The sequence below is a fragment of the Eubalaena glacialis genome, chromosome 5 (assembly GCF_028564815.1).
Source record: "Eubalaena glacialis isolate mEubGla1 chromosome 5, mEubGla1.1.hap2.+ XY, whole genome shotgun sequence".
In the NCBI taxonomy this organism is placed as follows: Eukaryota; Metazoa; Chordata; class Mammalia; order Artiodactyla; family Balaenidae; genus Eubalaena; species Eubalaena glacialis.
The window spans coordinates 22,882,212-22,907,162 of NC_083720.1; the positions used below are offsets into that span (position 1 = coordinate 22,882,212).

A 24,951-nucleotide genomic window follows, 5' to 3' on the forward strand; every position below is an offset into this window, starting at 1 on the left:
TCCGCGTCTTCTCTTGGCGGGTCCTCTCCACCAGCCGGGGCTCCGCGGAGCGCAAGATTTCCCCTCCCGCGATCGCTCCCGAGGCGCAGGAGCAGAGGCACGGCCGGGGCTCCGCGGCGGGAGGCGAGGTGGGGAGGGGAAGGCGGACCGCGCGCGGGGGACGGGAGGGGGCTCGAGTAGGGGATTCCAGGGACGCGCAGCCCCGCCCTCGCCCCCTCCTCGCCTACCCTTCAGAACCCGCGGAGCAGGGGGAGTATGGAGCAAACGCCGCTGCTCTGGCACCATGACGCTCGCCCGCTTCGCGGTGGCTCTGATTTTCGGGGCGCTCCCCGGAGTGGTCAGCTTTGATCCGGTCCTCAGTTATCCCCTCCACCACCGCCATCGCCATTCGCCCCCTCCGGGTCCCCAGTACCCTTATTACCTTCCTACCCAGCAGCGTCCACAGAGGACGCCTCTGCCGCGCGTCCCGCGCCCCCCGGCGGCGCTCCGGGCCCCGCGCCTGCACGCCCTCCACGCCCGGCACACGCCCGGGCCGCGCGCCGGGGACTGCCCCGCCGGCGAGCCCTGGGTCAACGTGACGGACTTCGGCGCCTCTTGCCTGCGCTGGGCAGAGGTGCCACCGTTCCTCGAGCGGTCGCCCCCGGCAGGCTGGGCTCAACTGCGAGGGCAGCGCCACAACTTTTGCCGGAGCCCCGACGGCGCGGGCAGACCCTGGTGCTTCTATGGGAACGCCCACGGCAAGGTGGACTGGGGCTACTGCGACTGCAGACACGGTGAGTGGCCTCGGGGCAGCGGCGGCGACCCGGACTGGCGGGGAGCCACCCTAGCTAGGAGAGGGCATTAGGTGTTCCTCTCCTAGCTAGAGAGAGAGTGAGAGGGGGTGGGATTGCGTGTTTGCCTCGCTCAGTGTGATGGTGGGCTGCCACTGAGTTACCATCCAAGTACCTTGGTACCGTGACTTTGAATTAGCAAGGCGGGCTTCGTGTGTGAAGGTTATTTGGGGTGATAGTTTCTCTGGAAAGTGCTGCGCTCTGGGTTCCTGGATAAGGTCTTGTCTCTGCCGTGTGTGTGTGTGTGTGTGTGTGTGTGTGTGTGTGTGTGTGTGTGTGTGGGCGCGCGCGCATGCGTTGGGAGGATGTGTGTTTTCTGCATCATCTTGCCTTCAGAATGTTACCATATTTACGTAGAAGAGGCAAAGCAAAGGAGGAGATAGTTTCTAATGACTTGTTTTGGAAAGGGAAATATTAAATCTAATATGACAATCAATAACCTTCCCCCCACCCCCCCGACCCGATTTGGGAAAACGTGGTAAAATTTCTGCCTTACTCCCACCATTGACACATATTTGAAAAAGTTTGGCAAAATTTCCCGGCCAAAATACAACTTGTCAAAAGGATGTTCATGTTCTGGGGCACAGTGTGATAAATATCATCAGTGAGTGAAGAAAAAAGAAAGGGAAAAGAGATCAGAATAGTAACTATCTTAGGGAAGAAGCAACTTGATAGTCAAGTACGGTTTTCAAGAGTGCCAGTATTCAGCTGTATATGTTGTTTGTGGAAAATCGGGATCAGTTGGTAAAGAGATAAAGTTGGTAAGATGTTTTGGTTTTGTGGTAATAAAAGCATCACATTAATAGATTTAATGTAAGTGAATAATCGGCCTTTGAACAGTGTTTGTTTTGAGTTGGTGTTTTGTTTAACATTAGGGCTTTTTTGTTTCTTTAATAGTTGTGGAAAAAAAAACCTTACATGTCCTTCAAAGTTTGGATTTTCTTTAAAAATTCTTTTTTTGGCAGCTCTCCATTCAAGCTGTGGGGCAGCGGTTTCACTGATTGTGATTCTGAGATATGTTGTACTTTGTACCTTTTGGAGGTAATTTGGAGGTTAACTTTCACAGGGCCATTCTTTCCCTTCAGAAATTTTTATTTATCTGTGCCTTCAATTGCATTAGTGCTTTGAGTTAAAGGAAAGTGATAGGAAGGTTAAGATCAATTAATCTTTATCCTAGAGAATGAAGTCATCGCTATACTTGTGTTTCACAGACAGAATGCCAATGTGGCTGTAAAAAATTTGAGGTGATATCAAGCAGAGAGCCCTAGCATTGTTTCACTATTTACTGTAAGAGATTATTTGTAGTAAAATCTCATGTTTAGCAAACACTGACAGTTTTTTCATATTTCTATTATTATATTTCATATTTCCTATTGTATATACATATACATAAATAAATGGATTTCAGAGTTAAAACAGTAGATCTATTGTTCTCTTTCTGACACATAATTCTTTTCACTTTATATTCCAAATGAGGAGAGTAGCTTGTTCATTGATTTTCCCCACCCTCTTGTGTTGAAAAGAAATTTAAACCTAACAGCAACACACTCTTTGTGATTCCTTTATGTTCATAGTCAATTCTCACTAGACAGAACTCTGAACACTGTGTAATAGTGTGTGTACTTCCTGGAGTAAAATGGTTGAACACAAGAGAAACAAAAGAAACCACCCAAGATGGGAGATAAATTCTCCCCCCGCTCCCCCCCCCCAAAAAAAAAGAAAAAGAAAAAAAACAGGACAGCAATCTGCTGGCTATGTAATAATTTAATTACTCTCACAGGCTTAGTCTTGATAACCCATTCTGTCACTTACTCCTCACATTCTGATTGGATGTAACTCATACCTTCCAAATGACTGGCATATTCTGAACCTATGACTTTTTTCGTTCCACATTTCACATTTCAGTTAAGAGTGTGAACAAAGCTGTCATGGAGTGGTGAAAAGAATATGGAATTGTGCTTTAGAAAACACTGGTGTCCGCTTTGGCTCTGCCAGTAGCTATGTAGTGTTGAGTAAGACTCAACCCCCAGAGCTTTAGTCTCCTTATCCGGAGGAAGGCAGCTTTGAAACAGATTTATTCAAAGGACTTTCCCAGCACTGAGCGTGTACCAAAACACCCTGGCCTGATAATAACAGGTAAGATTTATTGAGCATTCACTCTTTGTTGGATGCTGAGCTAAGCATTTTATATGTTAGTTTTCTCATTTAATTCTTTTTTTTTAAAAAACTATTTATTTATTTGGCTGCGCCGGGTCTTGGTTGTGGCACACGGGATCTTCGTTGTGGCATGCGGGATCTTTTTTTTTTTTAGTTGCGGCATGTGGGCTTCTTAGTTGTAGCATGCACGTGGTTTCTAGTTCCCTGACCAGGGATCGAACCCGGGCCCCCTGCATTGGGAGCGCAGAGTATTACCCACTGGACCACCAGGGAAGTCCCTCATTTAATTCTTATAGCAACATTAAAAGATAGTGCACATTTCACTCCACAGCTCATTTTATTCTTTAATTATATAAACATGTAGAAATATCTGTACTGTCTAATGATCCTATTCTTGTAGTTTAAAGACTAGTTTAAAAAGAAAGAGAAAGGAATTTATGTTTGGTCCAATGTACATGATTTCCAGTCTCTTCTGACTTGAGAATATCCAGGGTTTTCTTTTTCTTTTCTTTCTTTCTTTCTCTTTTTTAACCAAAAAAAAAAAAAAAAAAAGGCCCAAAGGAAAGAAAATTTATTGTAATGAAATCCCTCCTTTAAAAAATAAACTGGAGGCCAGAGTCATGTACCTGTTTGCATCGAGAGTAATGAGGACGTTGGTGCCCCTGAGGTGGAGAGTTGGTTGAAACCAAGTTGAAGGGGTGGCAGGGGGATATCAGGTGAGCCAGGGCAGGGCGTGGACACTCCAGTGGCTCAAATATCTGAGAACAAGAAAGATGATGCCTGGGCCCTGGTTGTGTGAAACTTGCAAATTAGTAACAAAGAATCATTTGGGGGATTCACCCTGAATCAGCCCTGGGAGTTAGTTCTTAAAATGAGCCTTAGAATCACGTGGGGGCTTATTCAAATGCAGATACGTGGGCTCTAGCCTTCAGAGACCCTTATTAAGTAAGCTAAGGAATTCGGCTCAGGAATGTGCATTTCTAATGAGCAGTCAAGGTGATTTGGAGGCTGAAGACCCTTTGTCACAGTCAGGGAAAACCATGGGAGGGCATCAGAACCCACCTAAGCTGTGTAGCGGTGGGTGATCATGTCAGCTGAGTCTACCATTCTGTGACTTAATCCTGCTAGATTTAGGATCAAGCATAAGGCAGGCCTATGGTAACTTTTTGTGTGGTTTTAGAAAATGGTTTTGTTTGACCAGTGTGGGATAATAACAACTTAGTTCACCAGAATATGATTATTAACTGAATGTGAGCCAGATTATTTTCACATTTCTATAGGAAGAATTAACAGGCAACGGATTCCCCCCAACAATACCTTGCAATAATTTGGAGCTTCCTGACTAGAAAGAGGGATCCCTTTTCCAGTCTCCAGTTGGTGTGGCAGGTGGGGCAACTTGCTTGCACTGTGCTAGGAGCTCCTCTTTGTTACAAGCAGCCAAGTGGAACTCAACCCTAGGTGACTGATGACTGATGGGTAAAATAGGTATAATAAACGATAATGCTCTAATGATTGAGATTTTGAAACAGGAGGGAAGGGGCAGGGCACAACCTTTAAAAGAATGACGTAGCCATAGGACATGACAAAAACTGGGTAGAACCAACTAGGTCCAAGATGGCGGAAGATTTGACTTCCAGTGGACCTTGAGCCTCATTATATGCTCACTGTAATATATTAGCATGCTAAATGATACACCCACCAGTGCCTTGGCAGTTCTGAGGCTGATCAAAGATCAAAAAGTGGGCAGTGGCCCAATTCCTGGAAATCCCATCCTCCCACTCATTAGCCTATGAAATTACCCAGCCCATAAAAACTAACCACACCATATTTCAGGGCCTCTCACCTTCTGAGATGGCCCACACTCTATCTGTGGAATGTGTTTCTCTCTAAATAAATCCACTTCTTATCTATTACTTTGTCTCTCACTGAATTCTTTCTGCGACTAGACGTCAAGAACCTGAGCTTCAATAAGTCCTGAGACCAGGTGTGTGATCTCAATTAAAAGACCATGGGTTCAAGTCCCAATCTGGGTTTTGGCCGGGTTTGAGTCCCAGCATGTGGGTTCAAGTCCCAATCTGAGTTGAATGGTTTCAATTTTACCAGAAAGAGTGATTCATAGATCTGAGTTTTTGTCATGTCATGCAGATTAGTTCACCCAAGTCTCCTGATTCAGCTAGAGATAGCGGACTTGTGGGATGATACAGGCTGTACTCTTTGAAGTCCGTCTGGTGTTTGAAGTGAAGGTTAATTTAAGAAGTTGGTAGAAAGCAGTCCCTTTTTAAACTTTTTTAATGCTGCATCTTGATTCTACGTAGCAGGTGCTGAAAAACATTTATTAGCAATAACAGATTTGATACATTTCCTGGCTGGATTTTAAATATTGAGCTCACTCTGCTTTTCAGGCTAAGGCAGATATAAAATACTTTGATTTGGGGCATTGTCTGACTTTTTACTAGTGTGAATTTTTTTTTTAAGAAGAAAATTAGATAACCACTTACTACTGCCTTTTATGAGTGATTTTCCTGGACTCACAAATACTCTCTCTCTCTGCATATATATGCAGTCCTTGGTGTGTGTGTGTGTGTGTGTGTGTGTGTGTGTGTGTGTGTGTGTGAAGGTAACCTTTGCAAAAGTAATTTGGTTTATAACTGTGAAGGCAAACCTAAATATCAAATAATAAGGTATTACCCAGAGATCTCTTTATTCGATGAATACTCTGCAGCTCCTAAAGTGATAATCACAAAGATTGTCTATAAAAAATGGAAAAATGCTCACAATAATGTTAAGGGGAAAATATGGATACAAAATTTATATACATTATGACTAACTGAAAACAAGGATGGCTGTGAAAAGTTTGGAAGAGGAAACATGATAATTACGAACTTGGGTATGAGTGTGGCTTGGATCAGTTAAGGTGGTTTTGGTGGCAAAGAATAGAAAACCCAATTCAAAATGACTGAAGAAATAAGATTTGTTGTTCATATTACAAGAAGTCAGGCTCCAACATGGTACAGCTCTATTTCTCTACTACTCTTGATTCCTTTATTTTCAAAGTGTGGCTTTTATCCTTAGGCTAATGGTTATTCCAGATTTCATATCGAGATAGAACAACTTGAAGAAGAAAGATAGAGCCCCCTCTTCATGTATGTCCCATTGAAAATGCAAGGAGGCCTTCCCAGAATTCCCCCACAGTTTTCCTCCTGTATTTCATTGGCCAGACCTTCCTGGCACTATCTGGGAAGGAAAATGCAATTACCATGCTTGCCTAGATTAGTCAGGATTGACCTCTGAACACATGGGGACAATACTGGCAGGGAGAAAGCAGATAGTTATTGAGGAGAACCGACAGAGTCTGCCACAGAGTCTGTGGTTGAGGTTTGTCCTTGTTGGGCTGCACCCCTCAGGCCTGCAAGCCCAGTACTTGCCCAGCCTCCTGACCGAAGAAAGAGCCCAGAGTCAGCGACAGAGACGTCAATGGTTTAATGGATGGGGGATCTTACATCTCTGAAGTAAGGTCCTGGAGCAACATCCCACCATGTGCAGCAGGGGGTGGGCAGGACATGGCAGCAGTCTTTGCTACGGGTGTGTGTGTGTGTATGTGTGTGTGTTGTGTGTGTGTGTGTATGTGTGTGTGTATAGGGGGCTGGGGGGGTGGGAGGAGTAGGAGTGAGGGTGGGGGATGAGGGGGTAGAGAGGGAGGTTACCAGTTACAGAGGGAATTGACATCAGGTTGGCTCATTGGTTACCAGGGAAACCAGCAGGGGAGCACAGCCCCTCACCACCCCTTTGATAAGCTATCATAGTGGAGATGTTCTGATCTAAAAATTAAAACAGTCTCTAGCTGGAGCTGGGGCAAGTGTGTAGCGTTTACTATTAGGCTCTATGATTAAGAGGGAAGGTCAGTCGCGTGAGTAGGGTGTAGGTGAAGCAGGGGCTGGTCGAGCAGGGGATGTACAGAGAGCCCGAGAACTGCCGTCTTGGGTGGCCTGACCATAAGTCCTTATACAGGTATCCCCCACTTTGTGAAAGTTTGCTTTATGCACTTCACTTTTACAGAAGACCTACATTAGTACCTGTTTCTGCTAGAAAAGAAATCCAAAGAGAATTTTTGCTCTTATGAAAGAGCAAAAAATGAAAGGTGAAAATTGAAAAGAGCGTTCAGTGTTTGTTTTGCAGTGAGCCATTACAGAGGCAGCGCACACCCAGAGCAGTGAGAGTGGCGCCCCTAAGCTCCTTCTCCAGGAACTACGCTCAGTATCTCAGCGTCAGGCTGCTGTCAGGCTTTGAGCTGTGTCTGTGAGCATCTGTGCTTTTTCTCAATTTATTTTGTGCATCTCTTAGCAAGATATGTCCTAAGGTTAGTTGCTTCTTGGCTTTATGCCATTTTGGCTTACAAAAGGTTTCATAGGAAAATTCTACTTTTGGATAGCGGGGAAAACCTGCATTGGGGAAACAATGCAATTAGAAAATAGTTATAAGTAATGTAAAAAATTACACTGTGAAACGCTTCACGCATTTTTTTCGCCATATGTAGATGAATAACATTTAGACATTGATTTAATTGGTAGAGCATATTTACTTGTTTTAAGATGCTATTTGCAGCTCTAGCAATTTATGTCTGCAATGAATAATTCCAGTGTTAAGAATATGGAAGTTTGGTTCAGTTGTTAGGTAAACAGTGTTTAATTCTAATTTTTAAATTTTTTCCCCCTTGAATTAACCTGTAAAGAAAGAAATCCTCTGAAGCCTGTCCCTTTAGTCTGCATAGCAGACGAGAGTTTAGTTGTGCGCTATATGAACAATTGTTGTAGACTGCCTTCTACATGGTTGACATGCTGTTGTTAGAAAATCAGGAAATGTTGAATTTTGCCTCCTTTGCATCTAACTTTTCCAGAGCAGTCACCTCCTCTCACCTCTTCTTCCTCTTCCTGAAAATTAGCACAACAATATTAATAAAAATTTTATTGTTTGCAAAACACTAAAGTAATGAGATTTGCCCCCAGAAGCCATGTATGCACATTCAGCTTCATACTTTTTATTAGGATCACCAGAGAGACACAAAGACTGAGAAATGCTGATTCTTGTAGAAAGGCAAGAGTAGATTTCATGAAACATTTACTGAGTTCACACTAGGGGCAGAATTTACAAAGATGAATAAGAATTCACCTGTGTCCTCTAGTTGAGGATGGCCACTCTCTGGTTGAGATGTCAGGAGAGTACTAAGCATTTTTATTACCTTTCCTGTGATATGTGTTTTGGGAGACAGCTACGATTACTATTAAGTGTAGTTTAATTTCATCATTCAGAGTTGTACAATAAAATGGTAATACCCTTACCATGTGTTTATGTGTGGATAGTTCAGAGACAAACAATTTGTGGAATTTTCTGCTCCAGTTATTTAAATGCATGTATTGTTAGTGTACCATAACTTAATCTTGCATAGAGTCTTCTTTTATATAATATTATATAACTTTTTAAACCCGCAAATAATCGATAAGATTTATAAATTTCTAATAAGCCCACTGTAAATGGGTAGAATTGCTTACAGAGGATATGCTCTCATTTTGAACCAGACCAGTTCCTATTTTTTCTCAGTACTAAAGGTATCTACATGAATAATAAATGAACAATTAATATGAATTATAGATGTGAACTAATGGAGGCAAATATAGTTCAGTTGGGTAATAGTTCAGGGGAATGCTTCGTACGTTAAAAGATGATTTGATTTCATTTTGACATGGCATGATTTGAATAAAATCTATTTCGCAATGCTAAACTGGTTTCAGTTATGGGTAAATGTAATCATACACAAAATAGAATACCTCAGTACCATCAAATAAGGTGTAGGAAAAAAGAAACATAAAAATTAATGTAACCTCCCCTACCGTACTTGAAAAATTCAGCTAACTGCTGCCCAATTCAGTTGTTTTTAGGGAGTGTGATTTTTTGTCTGTATTTTATAATTAAGATAGGAAATGATCATTTAGTATATTTTTCCAGTGTTGCCTTTGGTATAAGACAAAAGATTATGTTTCATTGTCAAATATGTGTACTAAATTGTCCAACATGTAATGGGCTTTTTTCTATTCTTTTAAATAGTTCATAAACTGAAATTTCTGCATCATTTTCAGCTTCAAGTATACCTTTTGTCAAGGATCTGAAGAATAGCTTGATGTCACCAGCATGGATTCTTTCTGATTCCACCAGAACAATAGAAATGACTAAAATTAATTATTTTGTGCCTCTCTGAAGTTCAGTAATAGATGAGAAAGGATCTGTGTGATAACATTAATTTTCTTTTACTCATTTATCAAACTGTGACTTTAAAAGATTTTTAAAATATTTATTATTAATTCTATTCAGAAAACACTACTGGGATGGATCTTTGTTTTTGCTGTTTTTCTTTGTCTTCAAGTGAGTGCTATTCTATAAATATATTTTAAGGAGTTAACTAGATAGGCATGTCTTTTCATTTGGTTTATTTTGGAATGAGCTGGATTTAGAGAACAAAGATAGCTGACCTATTTGGTTCCTTTCCTAATATTTCTGTTAGGCCTCCTTGAAGTATGGAGTATGAGAAGGGAGGTTTTGCCAGCTGTCCAAGGAGGGGTAATACCATAATGGCTCTATTAGTTTGCTAGGGCTGCTGTAATGAGTACCACAAACTGAGTGGCTTAAACAAAGAAACTTATTATTTCACAGTTCTGGAGACTAGAAGTCCAAGATCAGTGTCAGCAGAGCCATGCTTCCTCTCAAGGCACTAGGGAAGGATCTGTTCCAGGGCTGTCTCCTAGCTTCTGATAGTTCCTTGGCTTGTGGAACTTAGCTGCAACCTTCAGGTGGTGTTCTCCCTATATGTGGCTCTGTCCAGATTTCTACTTTTTATGAGAATATAGTCATGTTGGATTAGAGCCCTCCCTAATGATCTCATCTTATCTTGATCATCTGCAAAGACCCTATTTCCAAATAAAGTCACGAGTATTCATAGGCACTGGAAGTCAGTACTTCCACATCTTTTGGGGGAATAGTATTCAGCCCATCACAATAGCCTTAAAAACTATAAAACCAATGAGACTTGTGAAGACAATTTTAATCTAGTTAGCTGTCCTTCTCTAGATTACCTTGTATCGAGAGAGGCTGATAACATGGTTAAAGAGAACCCCTTGGAATGTCTCTTTGTTTTAGGAATACCTGTTTTTTAGCAAAGTTGTCCACAAAGCAAATTTCTGTAACAAAAATCTTTTATGTTCCTTTTCCTTTATAAAACTGGAGATACATTTACATAGAAGAAAAATAATAGTAAACTAAAATGACAGTAAGCTCAACATTTTTGGCAGGGAATGAAGGTAGTAGAATTCTTACCATTGTTGTGCACTGGCACGTTTTGCCTTTAGGTAGCTGTAATAGCAGCAGACTGGTACAGCTGACTGGTTTTTGTTGTTGTCGTTGTTGTTTTTTGCAACAATTCATTTCATGAACTCTGGGGCTCCTCTCCATGACGTGCCATCATGCATAGCTTCATAGTTCCAGACTTTCTTCTGTTACTGGTTTAGTCTATAAATTTGCAATGCTTATTATAGTTGACCTAAAACCTCTGTTTGAGACTTCAACTTTTAAATTATTGTTATTACCACATTTTAAAAATAGGAATACTTAGAATAGAATATTTTCCATCAAATTGGCACATGAGAGACTTTAAGACTGTGCAGCCCTGGATTCACTGGGGTGTGGCCCAGAGGCATTAGCAGAGACTATGAGGAACATCGCGAAGCACTGGGCTGGAGTAGGAGAGTGTGAGCGAAGGAGGACGGACGGATCAATTTTTGATAATAAGAGACTGTGACAGTGGAGCAATATCGCCAAAGAATTGGTCTAGAATTTATCTGAAGAACTTTATTATTAGTAAGGTAGCAATAGAAATGAGTTTACCAGGCGATGAGCTTTGTGGATTGCTTTATTGTTTCATCCTCTCTCTCTCTCTCTCTTTTTTTTTTTTCCATTGAGCTAAGGGTATTTCCTCTTGTAATTGTGCACCTATAAATTTGTGCAAATGTATAGTTCTCCTACAAATTTGTACAGCCGATGGGACAAATCAGCCTCCACTGGAGGATCAGCCTCAGATGTAGATCACCAGAAAGCTACTTCTCTCCTGTTGTGCAGTGTAGAGAAACTCTTCAAGCTGTCTTATGCTTCTGCCTGGCTAGTTTATCCCCATGTAATGTTTGGTAGATTAGTTGTAATACTTCAAATAGAATGGTGAAAACCAACATGTCAGAATGCATAAAGTGGTAGCTGAGGTATTGAAAGGTGCTTATTACATCACAGGGTCTTTGCTCAGATTGAGAGACAAGGGGACCATAGCAAGGGTGGGAATCTAGGAGGTCGTGGCTCTGCAACTGCTCAGTTGATTGGGTCCATAGCTTACACATCCATAAATGAAGGGAAATGAATTACAGTTCAACCATCTCAACCATTCTAAGAGAATCAATGAAGCAAGAACAAAGTAAAACCAAAACCAAACAAAAACTACTGCCTGTCTTAAATGTGCGTAGTGTGAATTGTGTGTTCATGCTTTTATTATTTTAGGCATATTATTAAGCTGATTTTTTTTTAAAAAGCTCTTTCAAAAAATTATTAGAAGAATTGTGAACTTCACAGAATTACATACCAGTAAGAGTTCAAGGTAGATGATTACTCAGAATATTTTGGAAATTTTTATGGCCTTAAGGAAAGGATAAACTGTGTGGAGGGGCGCTGCTAGGAAGGTGTGTGCCTTGGGGATGTTGGTGTTGGGAATGGATTCTGATAGAGGATTAATTAGTCATTGACATGCAAATTGCCTTTCCAGAATTGCAAATATTTGTCTTCATTTGTTAAAGGAAAATTGGATGAGCACTCCACCTTTCTTGCCATATAGCAGATGCAGCTAAATGAATCCAGGCTTTCACAGCATGTTGGGAGCATCTGAGAAATGATGGTGGAACTGATAGTTGACCTGGAAATTATTTCCAGTGTTATCATTTTCATTATAATGATGTTATGGTAACAATTATACTTTATGCAGAGTCTTCGCCTTCTCATTTGTAGATGCCTTAATCATTTAGATGATATGCATGCATCATTTCTTCTTGATAGTTTTTTAGTGATTTAGGCAATATTTTACATTTTATTATGATTACTTAACATGCATAAGTAGAGTTCCAGTTTGTTTTCATTACTAGAAATTTCTTCCACCGCTTTCACATGAATAATTTGGTGGTGGTGGTGGTGAATTAATAAACAGATAATAGATTAAATATCATTTCAAATAAACATTTGTTTCAGGTGAACAAATGAATTCTTTGAAATAAACTGCTGGCATTTGTACTGTGCATAATATTATGTGGGTCTCTATAGAAGACATTTTGTGATTAAAAAAACATTAAAGTTCGTTAAACTCTTCAGACGTATTTCTTTAAAAATATTCTGCAGTTCACAGTTTTCACCGAGCTAGTTAGGGCTTCCTCTTGCTTGGTTGAATATATGAATGATTTTTAGATTATCTGCCATATGAATGACCCACACCCATGTTCCCTCCTGAATAATCAGGATTTGGCAGTGCAGTGTTTGCATCCATTTATTATTGCCTTTTGTTTGAATTAATTGACACTTTGTATTTGTCATGAGAAATAGGATATGTTTCTCTTAAATAGTTACATTTTTTAAGGATGATTATGTGGAAAGTAATAATGGTAGATGACTAGGCTAGTGCAAATGAAATGTATGGCTGATTTGTGAATCTGATGTTTTCAGAAAATCATTATAAAGCCATACATAATGACTTTGAAATATGCAAAACATGCCAGAAAATTTTGGTAGAATTTCATTTCTTAATTTCTTTACCTATGAAATAAAGGCCATCCTAAGCGACTTTTCACAGAATTTTATGAAATTTTTAAGTTGTCTGAGTTTGATTCTATCTCTGCAAGTGTCCCAATTGCTGCCCGTCAGTACCCACTCTGAAAACCAATGCCAATGAGAAGAGAAATGTAGGCCTTTGATCCACACTTCTTTAAAAACACTGAAATATATTTGATGTATGATATTATGTTAGTTTCAGATGTACAGCATAGTGATTGGATAGTTGCATACGTTTTGAAATGATCACCACGATAAGTCTAGTAACCACTTTGATCCACACTTAAGGGATAAGACTTAAAATATTATTTTCCCCAGGGGTGCTGGAATTTAAATTTTGACTCTTTTAAGACTGAAAAGAATGACTCAAATCGTGGACTGTGGAGCAGCTGAGTGGGATGGTATGTAAGGGGAAGTGAAGTTCCAGGGCCATTCATTCAGTTACACCAAACTACTCTACCTAGCGGCAGTTTCCCTAAGACTAACATTAGGCAATGCTTTCAACACTTAACATCTTTCTGAACTTATAGACATAAGCTTTAGACTTGTCACGACTAGTGCTGGAGGCTAAAAGGGGAAAAGCATTTTATTCTTCTTTAGTGGAAGAACAAATCAGATAGAAGGAAGATATAACAGGTAATTTATAAACAGAACATTGAATTTAGTTTCTCTGTTTTTTTTTAATCTATGACCTCATGTGAAGATGGAAAGTGATCCATAAATGATAAGAACTTAATATGTAATGTAATCTAATACTTGGGATGCAATTATCAGCCATTAGTCATAGTCTTCCAATTTTTCCCTTTGAAAAGCATAATTGGACTTTGCCTAGATAAAAGAAAGTATCATTAGCATTGACATCAGGATGTTAATTACCAAAAAAAAAAAAGAGCCTGCTAAATCCTCATTTAAAGAAAGAAGCAGGCTAGGGTTGTCGTGAGTGCCTCTGAGGAAGGCAGGGCTTTGGGGGCGTCTTGCACTCGCTGAGGGGGCGCCTCGGGAACAATGGCGGAAGGAGATAATCGCAGCCTGCTGGCTGCAGAGACTGCAAGTCTGGAAGAGCAGCTGCAAGGATGGGGAGAAGTGATGCTGATGGCAGATAAAGTCCTCCGATGGGAAAGAGCCTGGTTTCCACCTGCCATCATGGGTGTGGTTTCTTTGGTGTTTCTGACTATCTACTATCTAGATCCATCCGTTCTATCAGGTGTTTCCTGTTTTGTTATGTGTTTGTGCTTGGCTGACTACCTTGTTCCCAGTCTAGCGCCTAGAATTTTTGGCTCCAATAAATGGACCACTGAGCAACAGCAGAGATTCCATGAAATTTGCAGCAATCTAGTAAAAACTCGACGCAGAGCTGTGGGCTGGTGGAAACGCCTCTTTACGCTAAAGGAAGAAAAGCCTAAAATGTACTTCATGACCATGATCATTTCTCTTGCTGCGGTTGCTTGGGTGGGACAGCAAGTCCACAACCTCCTTCTCACCTACCTGATAGTGACTTTCTTACTCTTGCTTCCTGGACTAAACCAACATGGAATCATCTCGAAGTACATTGGAATGGCCAAAAGAGAGATAAACAAGCTTCTCAAACAAAAAGAAAAGAAAAATGAATAATACATCTGCTTTATTCAGTGTGATTAATGGCGTATACATTGTCCTTGGGGACAGTGTCTGTTACGCTGTCTGGATGCTAAAATGTTACAGATGTAGCTCTTTGCTGTCCCTCATTCTGCCCTTAGTTAGTAGAAACTCCGAATTGCCAAGTAAGGCTTTATGCCCAGTGTCTTCAAGGGTGTGTTGTCATCAGCTGGCCTTATTTGGACAACTCATTCATCATTACCACTTGTCTTGGTTTTTCTCACCCAGGGTTAATTGAACTCTTACTTTTAAAATAATACAGTGGTGAACGTCATCCTTTAGTACAGTTAACAGCGGCTTGGGATAACTGTTCAAGTTGATCTTTGCTTTAGCTGGATACAAGATAGTGGTCTGTGACTACAGGAAGCTGGTTCTACTGTCTGCTTCCACAGTCTGCTTAAACAACTGTCTGGCTTCGTGAATATAGAAACCAAGTTTACCACTTCTGATGAAGAGACCAGTTAAGATTCATTCCTCATTCTGTTTCGATACTGTGGGAGAAGAATCCTCATGGAATAAAATGAAAGTAATTCCATGGCCTAGTATGTGTTGGCTTCTCCCTTGTGCAGAATTTAGCAATTTGTTGGAAACATTGATCCTTCCTCCCAAATGGGGAATCTGACAGGCTTAGAACTCTTGTTCCCGTGCACTTAAACTTGAAGTTAGTACATCCTTAAGGGCTTTTTAGTAGCAGGCTTACGCAAGATGGTATTTAGGATTTTTAGCATACTTTTAATTTCAGATTTTCAGCTAACTGAAACTAAAGTACATAATAGGTTAAGAGTCATGTCTATGACCTTCACTCCAAGACCAGCCAATAAAGAACAAAACTCATCCTGTGTTTAGTCAGGATTCATTTCAGTAGAAAATCCTACTAGTTTTTCAAGACCAGAATAAGCCTTTAAAGGTAAGCCTCAAGATTCTCATTTTATGGTAACACTGGCTGCTTTTGGTCCCCATAGATGGAGTAGTTGAAATCTGTAGGAATGAACCTCTGAGGGCTGGAAATGTGACATATTTGGGAACAATTCTTAAACTGATTAACTAGCTGTAATATAGTTTTGTGAATTTATTGCACTGATGCTGTAAAACCTGGACCTTGTGGTATATCTGTTCCTAAATAAGTGTTGTTTTCTCCCCTTCAATATTGCTGTAAACAGTGGCACCCATGTAGCATATGTTTGACTTTTCTTTTTTAATGTTTCGTATACAAACTACCGTAATTTACATGTGTTTCCTCATTGTAAATAAGCTTGTCTTCCTAGATTTTTGTGTGTATGTGTGTTCTACCAATTAACTACTTTTGCAGTTTTAATCCTGTATTATTTCTTCTACTTTGTTTTGTGTAAAAGGGGAAAAATAAAAAAGCTGGAAGCCCCCCCCCCCAAAAAAAGAAAGAAGCACATGCTGTGAACAGTGAGAGACTAGATCTCTCACCACTTCAGTGGAAAAATCATGTTATCATTATGTTCAGTATGTTCAAATGATTATTTGCTATTAAAGGATTTTGGGATTCTTTTCCACTTTAGGGTCAGTCCGACTTCATGGTGGCAAAAACGAGTTTGAAGGCACAGTGGAAGTATATGCAAATGGAGTTTGGGGCACAGTCTGTAGCAGCCACTGGGATGACTCTGATGCATCGGTTGTTTGTCACCAGCTGCAGCTGGGGTGAGTTCGCCCATCCTTGACCAAATCTGTCTGCTGATATCTGAGAGGAATGCTGGGCACCCATCGTTACTGTGGAGAGGTTACGTCTTCCTTCCTCATTTTCACTTTCCTCACTCTCATTTTTCTCAGAAGAGATGTAAAGGGCCCCAAATGGAAGGAGTGAGTTCTTTTACATACAAATGCACTTCACTTGTTACTAGCCCTACTGACTAGGAAATGGGCAAATGCTAAGTGGTCCAAATTTCAAAGCAGCTTTTGGTCTTTGACTTTAACAAAATAATTGTTCAGTGCTAGGAAGCAAGGAATTTGGTCCTAAGAGTTTTACTTTCTCAGCAGCCTGTGCAGCCTGAGGTTGCTGTCATTTGCTTTTAACTTTCTACCTTGAGCCACCCACAAATTCCATTTGTGTGTATGTGAAGGAGGTGAGGTTCACTCGTGCTGTCATCCCGTGCTGGGTAAGGGGTGATATCCTGGGACATAGGTTTCTGTGCCGAGGAGGTCCTGTAATAGATGGCAGCTTCCCTCAGCCCCGGCAGCATCCACTGTCCTGAGAAGCTGCCGGCCCTTCCACGACTGTAGGCGCTCTTCTTAAAATAGATTGGTGTATGCTGATGCCCACCAGGCCCTGCACCTTTATGCCTCGTTTCAAGGGGTTTCCCAGGGGCAGAAGTTTCCATTTTGGAACAGACATTTTTGGTTTTTGTTGTTATTCTTATTGTTCTGTTTTTGTGTCTCATTTATTTTTTCTAAGTATACATGCCCTATATTTTTCTTGGTCTTTATCACCAGAGATCTTTAGAAAGCATGGAAAAGATCTTGTTATGAAGGTTAAAAGGACTGAAAGAAAAGTTTTCAATTTGCAAATATTTTGGATTAATAATCAGTGAGTGGTAATATCTAATGTGATGACACAAATGAAAAGGTTAGTCAACTCCAGTCAAATCAGTAAGAATTAAATTAATTAATTATTTATTTTTGGCTGCTTTGGGTCTTCGTTGCTGCACGCGGGCTTTTCTCTAGTTGTAGCAAACGGGGGCTACTCTTTGTTGCGGTGCACGGGCTTCTCACTGCGGTGGCTTCTCTTGTTGCGGAGCATGGGCTCTAGGCGAGCGGGATTCAGTAGTTGTGGCACACGGGCTCAGTAGTTGTGGCTCGCGGACTGTAGAGCACAGGCTCAGTAGTTGTGGCGCACGGGCATATTTGCTTTGCAGCATGTGGGATCTTCCCGGATCAGGGCTCGAACCCGTGTCCCCTGCATTGGCAGGCGGATTCTTAACCACTGCGCCACTAGGGAAGTCCCAGTAAGAATTTTAATTTGCCAGCTTCCTGTCTTCCCACTAGGAAGGTGGGGAATGAGTATTTAGTAAAGGCAAACCTTGAAGGCTTAAGTTTTGTTCAGACTTTTGATGCTATTAGTGTAACAAATAGGGTTAATGTACTTGATTAGTTAACTAATCTTAAAAAATGAGTGTTGGAATAAATCAGGATAAAAGAAGGAAGAAGGGGAGAGACTACAAAGTGTTAATGGTGTTTAGGATGTTAATTACTGATTTTATCCATGAGTATTTTGTCTGGCAGACAGTCACTGGCAGGTGGGCAAGTCATGAAGAATGTTGACTTGCTGCTTTTTCTTTTGAGGGCCTGGAGATATAACAAATTTGTAGGCTGGTGTCAGTATCTTCCTTTATGTACATTTCTACCTGTGCTTTTATTACCCCTGAAAATCAGGGAAGAATAAAATTTTCTATGAGATTCTGACATAAAACAAAAAAAGGTACAAATGAACTTATTTACAATACGAAACAGAAATAGAGTTACAGATGTAGAAAACAATCTTATGGTTACCAGGGGGTAAAGGGGGGAGGGATAAATTGAGAGACTGGGATGGACATATACACACTACTATATATAAAATAGGTAACTAATAAGGACCTTGTATAGCACAGGGAACTCTACTCAATACTCTGTAATGACCTATATGGGAAAAGAATCTAAAAAAGAGTGGATATATTTATATATATATAACTGATTCACTCTGCTGTACGGCAGAAACTAACACAACATTGTAAATCAACTATACTCCATTAAAAATTTAAAAAAAAATAAAGAAAAAAGAAAACAAGAACATTGCAATGGAGATGTGAATTACAGTGGTAGGTTACTAGTCTCTTGATTGATGAAAGAATGTAAACTATCTTTCTGCAAACATAAACTTCAGGTAAGCTGATCTGATTCCTTCTATCATCTCTTAGTAGTCCATTAATAAAAAAGGATTGCACAATAAGAGCAGGGCAACCCAGCTTTATTGCTGTTAAGACACATTCATATTTTAGATAAACCCCAAATATTTACTGTTTGGTTAATGGAAGCTGTTGCATGAAGACAGTTCTAGAGATTATCATGTTATTCGGATAAGCATTTAATCTTTTAAAAATGTAATACCAATTTTGTACATATCAGAGTTAAAAATATGTAGATTATATGGGTTATTATCTTATTCATTGGTTTCAAAGTCTTGCTAGCAAATACTATATATAAAGTTTAAAAAAATGTGAATGGATTGCCTCTCTTGATATTATCTTGCTTAGACATGGTAATAATAATCGTTTTGAAAATGAGAGCCTGAAATATTGGAGTAGGAAAGACTCTTCAAGCATCCAGACTTCTTTTACATATCAGAAGGCGGAGCTTAGAGAGACTTTAGAGTGATTTGCTGCTGAGTTCAGACTAGAATCCAAGTCCCACTGGGCCACATGACACACTTCTTCCACAAAGCCACCCAGACTCCCTTTTTATTTATATCTGTAGTATTTGCCCATTTTCTTCTAAAATCAGCCATAGATAGTAAAGGCACATGCCTACCATTAGTTATTCAAGATTAATTTAAAAGATTACCATAGGTAATCAATCCAAGTTCTGATCTGATGTTTTGATTTGCTTGAAATTTACATAATGCATTGTTTTTCTTTTTCTTCCATATCTGTCTTTATTGATTTCTTCCATTTTTAAAAGTCCTAGTGCTTTGATAAAAATTAGCCTACATTTGATAAACCTAACCTTGATCATTGTACTTACAGAGGTAAAGGAGTAGCAAGACAAACCCCGTTTTCTGGACTGGGCCTTATTCCCATTTATTGGAGCAATGTCCATTGCCGAGGAGATGAAGAAAATATACTGCTTTGTGAAAAAGACATCTGGCAGGGTGGGGCATGTCCTCAGAAGATGGCAGCTGCTGTCACGTGTAGCTTTTCCCATGGTAAAACAAAATATTTATTCTCTTACTTTCCTGTTATTGTGGTTTCAGCGTGATTCCAGATAATAAAAGTGTCTCAGTTAAATCATTTCCTAAAAGAGTTTAAATACAGACCTGAGTCTGAATCATCATAGTCTATCTACAGTCTAATTAAATAGTCTTCAATAGGATTTCATCTAACAATTAGTTTTCCATTTGACCTCACTTTTTACGTATTTTCTGTTTTATCTAATTTGCTTATAGAAATATTATATACTGTATATGAAAACACTTATTTTAGTAATGGAAAATTGTGATGGAATCAAGTTAAAAATCATCTTGAAACCAAATATAAAATACAGCAACTACAACAAAATATTCTTACTTTATAGAATGGAATAGAATCATGGTACCAGTGTTCTCTTTTGAGTTGTAGATGGCACATTTCATAAAACAAATTGCTACCTTGGATAAGGGCTCCTTCTAAGCACCATATACTAGGCATGAGGTGATTAGAGTATGGTTTCAGTATACAGGTATGCATATGTTCATGAGAAAGGAAGCAGAGGAGGGAATAGTTGCCTTTCACTATGGCAGATGGGTTTTCTGGGGTCCATGGTTGTTTTAATGTGTGACCACAGCCTGAGGCTACCACACTGTCACAGTATCCCTTTTGCATTTTCCTTGGAGACAGCAGCCTGACCAGATGTCCCAGGTCTTAGAATGCCAGCAGCCAGCGCAGGGCAGTGGTTTCTGTTTGAGAGCAAGTATCAGGGGAGGAATTGAAAAGTTTCCACTGCAAAACATACAGAGACCCAATTTAGGGTCATTCCTGTGAATTGGCTGAAAGAACCAGTGGAAATGGTACAGGATATGGTACAGGTGTGTGCTTGGAGAGCTACAATCCTTTTGTGGGTAGGCAAGGTGCATGTTACATCTTTTTTTTTTTTTTTTTTGCATGTTACATCTTGATGTCTTGTAAGTTTTTCCTTTTCTTCCTTTGCCTCTCCACCTTTGGGTAATGCTACTTTTGGCAAATACATGTTTACACATTGCTACATCAGGGATGCTGTGAATTGGGCTAAACAGTGCACTGCGTTTTGTAGATATTGCTTGTATTCTATGTTCAACCCAATTGATAAAATATGTTTAACATTTTTCAAGTAGTGAAGTAAGTAAAATCTTGAAAACAATCTTTTTTTCCCAAGATCTCTATCTACTTTAAAAAAAACTAAGTCTACTCTCTGTGATCTATCCACTTGTTTATTCTCTGGTTGCAAAGATAAATTTAAGGTCGGTTGTAAGCATATATAAAACATAGAAGGTTGAGATAAATTAGAAATGAGAGTGAAAAAAGATGCTTTTATGGTAAATTAAATGAGAATGTGAAAGCAAATAGCTCAGCAAACATGGAGTCCATCTTAAGGCATAGCGGTGGACTTTTAATACATTCTTTTAGTTTGGAATTTACATTTGGCGTCTTGGCATCTAGTACTTTTCCAACGCTTACAAAGTAGAAGATCGTGTGTGAGTACTGGACATAGGAAATAGCAATCTAAATGAAACGTCTGGGAGTTTTATTTATCCATAAGTTAAATATGAGTCAATTACTTCACTGAAATCTTTTTCAAATGCTTTTTTTGTGTGTGTGTATTTGTTGGGAGGATGTGAGATGTTGACTAAATTTTGTCTTTGAGCTTCTCTATATTTTCACAATTACTTATACAACCAGTGGAAAAACTATATGTTTTAAAGTAAAACACGACCTTAAAAAAATGTAAGGTAATATGCGATAATGTTTCTAGGTTGTAGGTGATTTTAAATTTCCTCTTAAAAAATTTTGTTTTTCTGTTTTCTCCAAGCTTACCATGGAGATGGGGGGAGGGGAGGTAGAGGAGAATATAATAATTTAAGAAATTTATACATTTTTCCATCATTTTTTCTATATTTTCCAAGCTTCTTAAAGGAAAAATAAACATAATAACACACAAATTTAAGTTTATTAGCATAATTCAGTGATCAGTCATTATAAGAAGCTAATATACAATATTGAGACCAGTTATGTTTATTAAACCTTTTATCCTTTTACAAATTACAAGTGCTAGTTGACTTATGTAAGAAAACTATATTACAAGTATTAGTATATGAGTAGATGCAAATGTTCACTATTCTAAATCCCTCCTCGAGTGTGATATTTGAATATAAATATGAATGTCCAAATACCATTTATTGACGCCACTAACACTGTGGAAGAATTAGGAGCATATTTCATGTGGATAAATGATGAGCATTTGGCAAAAGACGCAACTAAATTTCCTAATAGGGACCCAGCCTGTTCTGAATCTTTTACCATCTCACATCCTTTATTCCAGAAAAATTAGACTGCCATACTGTTTCCCCAATACATACAGCTTTGTGCTTCTATGTTTTTGTTCATACTGTTCGTTTTGCCTGAACTGCACTTCCCCCATGTCTGACTTCTGAAATCCCATCCATCATCTTGGCCCTCTTCAGCTACCAACTTCTTCAGAAGAGATTCTCTAATTACCCCCACTGGTGAGCAAGCAGCCCTTGCACCTGAACCCCTACAGGGTCTTCTCGATGCTGTCTCGTCTGTACTCATGTTGTCCATGTCCTGAGGCAGTATACTTCTTGAGGGTAGTGTCTGTGCAGTGCCTTTCTGCCTAATACCTGTTTAATAAACTGAATTGAATGAACAGATATTGCTAATTATTTTTCCTTGTTTGGGATATCCTTTCTAGGCTTTTAGTTATCACTTGCCAATCCACTCAATCAACAAATATTTATTACATGCCTCTGTATAGCTGGGTATCTGAGGTACACGGGCAAAAGGGAAGGGCATTCCCTGTGTCCTCAATTCTAGACCAGGATAAAGAGGGAGAAATTCAGGGACTTCCCTGCTGGTCCAGTGGTTAAGGCTCCATGCTCCCAATGCAGGGGGCCCAGGTTCGATCCCTGGTCAGGGAACTAGATCCCGTATGCCACAACTAAAAGATCCCGCACGCCACAACAGATACCTGGCGCAGCCAAATAAATAAATAAATATTTAAAAAAAAAAAAAGAGGGAGAGTGAAATTCAGAAACTGACGAAGCTAGATAAGGGCACTGTAGACTACAATATGGAATTTGCAGTGGGAAGCCTCTGGTGGTTCTTCACAGGGTATGAACTGATTCATACCCAAATGAATTTTCAATATTGTTTTTTGAAGGTGCTGGTTGTGATGTCCACCAACTTGTTATAATGTGTTAGATGTTAACTTTGTCTTGATTTCTACAAATGCAAAAATATTTCTATGCTGAAAACAAGTATCTTATAGACATAAGTGCCATTCTTAATAATTACATATTGGTAACGCTCAAGTTACTGTAAATAAAAAACCAATGCCACCACCACCATGGTGGCAGCAACCCCATAAAAATCAAATGGGTTTCCAATAACTGCAGTTTTGAGTGTGTCTTTTCTGGTTTCTGAGGTCCTTGGGGGAAAGTGAATTTAGACTATTTCCTCTTGAGAGCTATTTATATGAGCGTAATTCACGTTGGAGTATTTTAATTGGTAGAGAGTACCATAAAATATATTAGACATGCGTGGGTATGTCCATATCAGTTAATAAATATAACTTAATTATAGAGAATGGCAAAGAAATAAACTATACCTGATCTTCTCGCCCAGTGTGAATCCGTAGGTTTACTTTGTTGTTAATTTCACGTTGTGCAGGCCCTGCGTTCCCCGTCCTACGCCTTGCTGGGGGGAGCAGTGCGCGTGAGGGCCGAGTGGAGCTCTACCACGCGGGTCAGTGGGGGACTGTCTGTGACGACCAGTGGGATGATGCAGATGCAGAAGTGGTCTGCAGGCAGCTGGGCCTGAGGTTGGTCTTTCTTGTTCTTGTTTTGTTTTGCTTGAATTTTTGAGTTTAGTATTTCCATACCCAAAGGTAGGTGTGTTTAAATTGCAGATTTCTTTGAACAAATGGAAAAAGCCACCTTTTGATCTTTGTATTAGGCTGTAGGCTCCCTGAAGAGAACGGTTATGTACTCTTAGGTCTAACCTATTTGTATCTGAATTCAGCTGATTTTATATCCCAAAGAATCTAAGCCTTTTACCACTTTTCATCAGGAGCCTTTACATTACTCCCAGGTAATGACTAGCACCGTCAGCTGCAGCGACTTATCAGTCATATGATGAAACTAGTTGTTAGGCTTTAACTGAAGTTCAATTCCTTTCCCCCAGATACTGTCTAAACTTTTGACCTTTGCCTCCTTGTTTGTGAGGTATGTGCTTAGAACAAAGGATGTTTATTAATGTACAAAGGAAATAATTCCTGTGCAGGATATGGCAATGAAGCATGTGCGATAAAAAAAACAATATGAAAACCAACATTAAATGTTGCTTTAGTTGTGATTATTTTGGAATAGTATGTTATAATTTTGGATCCTCTAACCCCTGTCTTTAGTGATTTTGAACATTGATATAGCAAGCCTAAAAGTTTCTCTAAAATTATATTAGGGAATCTTTTGAAAGTTGATATTTTACTTTAAATTAGAAAAAAAAATTATTTAGCATGTTGTGGCAGGTTGGGGTGGGTGGATGTGGAGGCTTCTAAAGCTTCTCTGTCCATGTATCATTTTGTCCATTTAAGCATAATCTTTGACACTAGAGCATGAATTTTGCACCTTGAACCATCTACAGTAATTTTTTTGCAATTGTTTTTGCAGCTGACCCCCCTATTTTTCAAAACTGTATGTTAATAGTGAAGTATTTTAAAGCAAAATAAAGACGTTTCAACATTTTACCTCTAAATACTTCAGTGTGCGTCTCTTAAAAATAAGAACATTGTCCTACATAGCCAAATGATCATTATCACAACTAATATAAATGGTAATCATTCTTAAATTGTCTAAGACCCTGTCATATTCAAATTCCCATAGTTGTTCCCACCATGTCCTTGACAGATGGTTTGTCCGCAGCAGAATTTAGTCCAGGACCTTGCAGTACATCTGGATGTTATGTCCCTGAAATCTCTTTTAATCTAGAACAGCCTCTTGTTTTTCATGACACTGTCTTGTTAAAGAGACCAAAAACCAAGCCAGTTGTTTTGGAGACTATCCTACCTTCTGGATTTGTCCCATTTCTTCCTCCTCGTGTCATTTAGCCTACTCCTCTGGTTCTTGTAACTCCTGAAATGGGAGGCTAGGTCCAACAGCTTGATTAGATCAAATCAATCAAGTATTTTGGCTATAAACCATCACAGGTGATATGTTCTCATCTTGCACCTCATCAGGAGTCACAGAACAGCTCTGGTTTTCCCCACTGATAAGGATAAGGTTAAGCACTGAATTAAGGTGGCATCAGCCTAATCCTTCACTGTAGGTTACATTTCCCCCCTGTAACTGATTCTGCAACCTAAATGCCCTTTCACAGTTTATGCATGGGAAAGGAATAAACACGCAAAGTCCTGTGTCCATAGGGCTTATAATTACTGGTAGTGTATGATCTGACTGGTATGATCA

General features: G+C 39.6%; 2 protein-coding genes across 3 annotated transcripts in view; both read left to right on the plus strand.

The window, feature by feature from the left end:
• The first annotated feature begins 200 nt into the window (after positions 1-200).
• The window catches only part of PRSS12 (serine protease 12), a 69,962-nt gene continuing 45,211 nt past the window's right edge, over positions 201-24,951 (plus strand). For both annotated transcript variants that reach the window (XM_061191128.1, XM_061191129.1), the window contains exons 1-4: positions 201-773; positions 16,049-16,187; positions 19,265-19,443; positions 23,159-23,309. In XM_061191128.1, coding sequence (XP_061047111.1) covers positions 284-773; positions 16,049-16,187; positions 19,265-19,443; positions 23,159-23,309 — 959 coding nt within the window. In that variant the 5' untranslated portion in view covers positions 201-283. The remainder of the gene's footprint in view (positions 774-16,048; positions 16,188-19,264; positions 19,444-23,158; positions 23,310-24,951) is intronic.
• Positions 13,887-14,495, plus strand: LOC133091944 (ADP-ribosylation factor-like protein 6-interacting protein 1). The gene has a single exon (XM_061191127.1). The coding sequence runs from the start codon at positions 13,890-13,892 to the stop codon at positions 14,493-14,495; it is 606 nt and encodes a 201-aa protein (XP_061047110.1). The 5' UTR covers positions 13,887-13,889.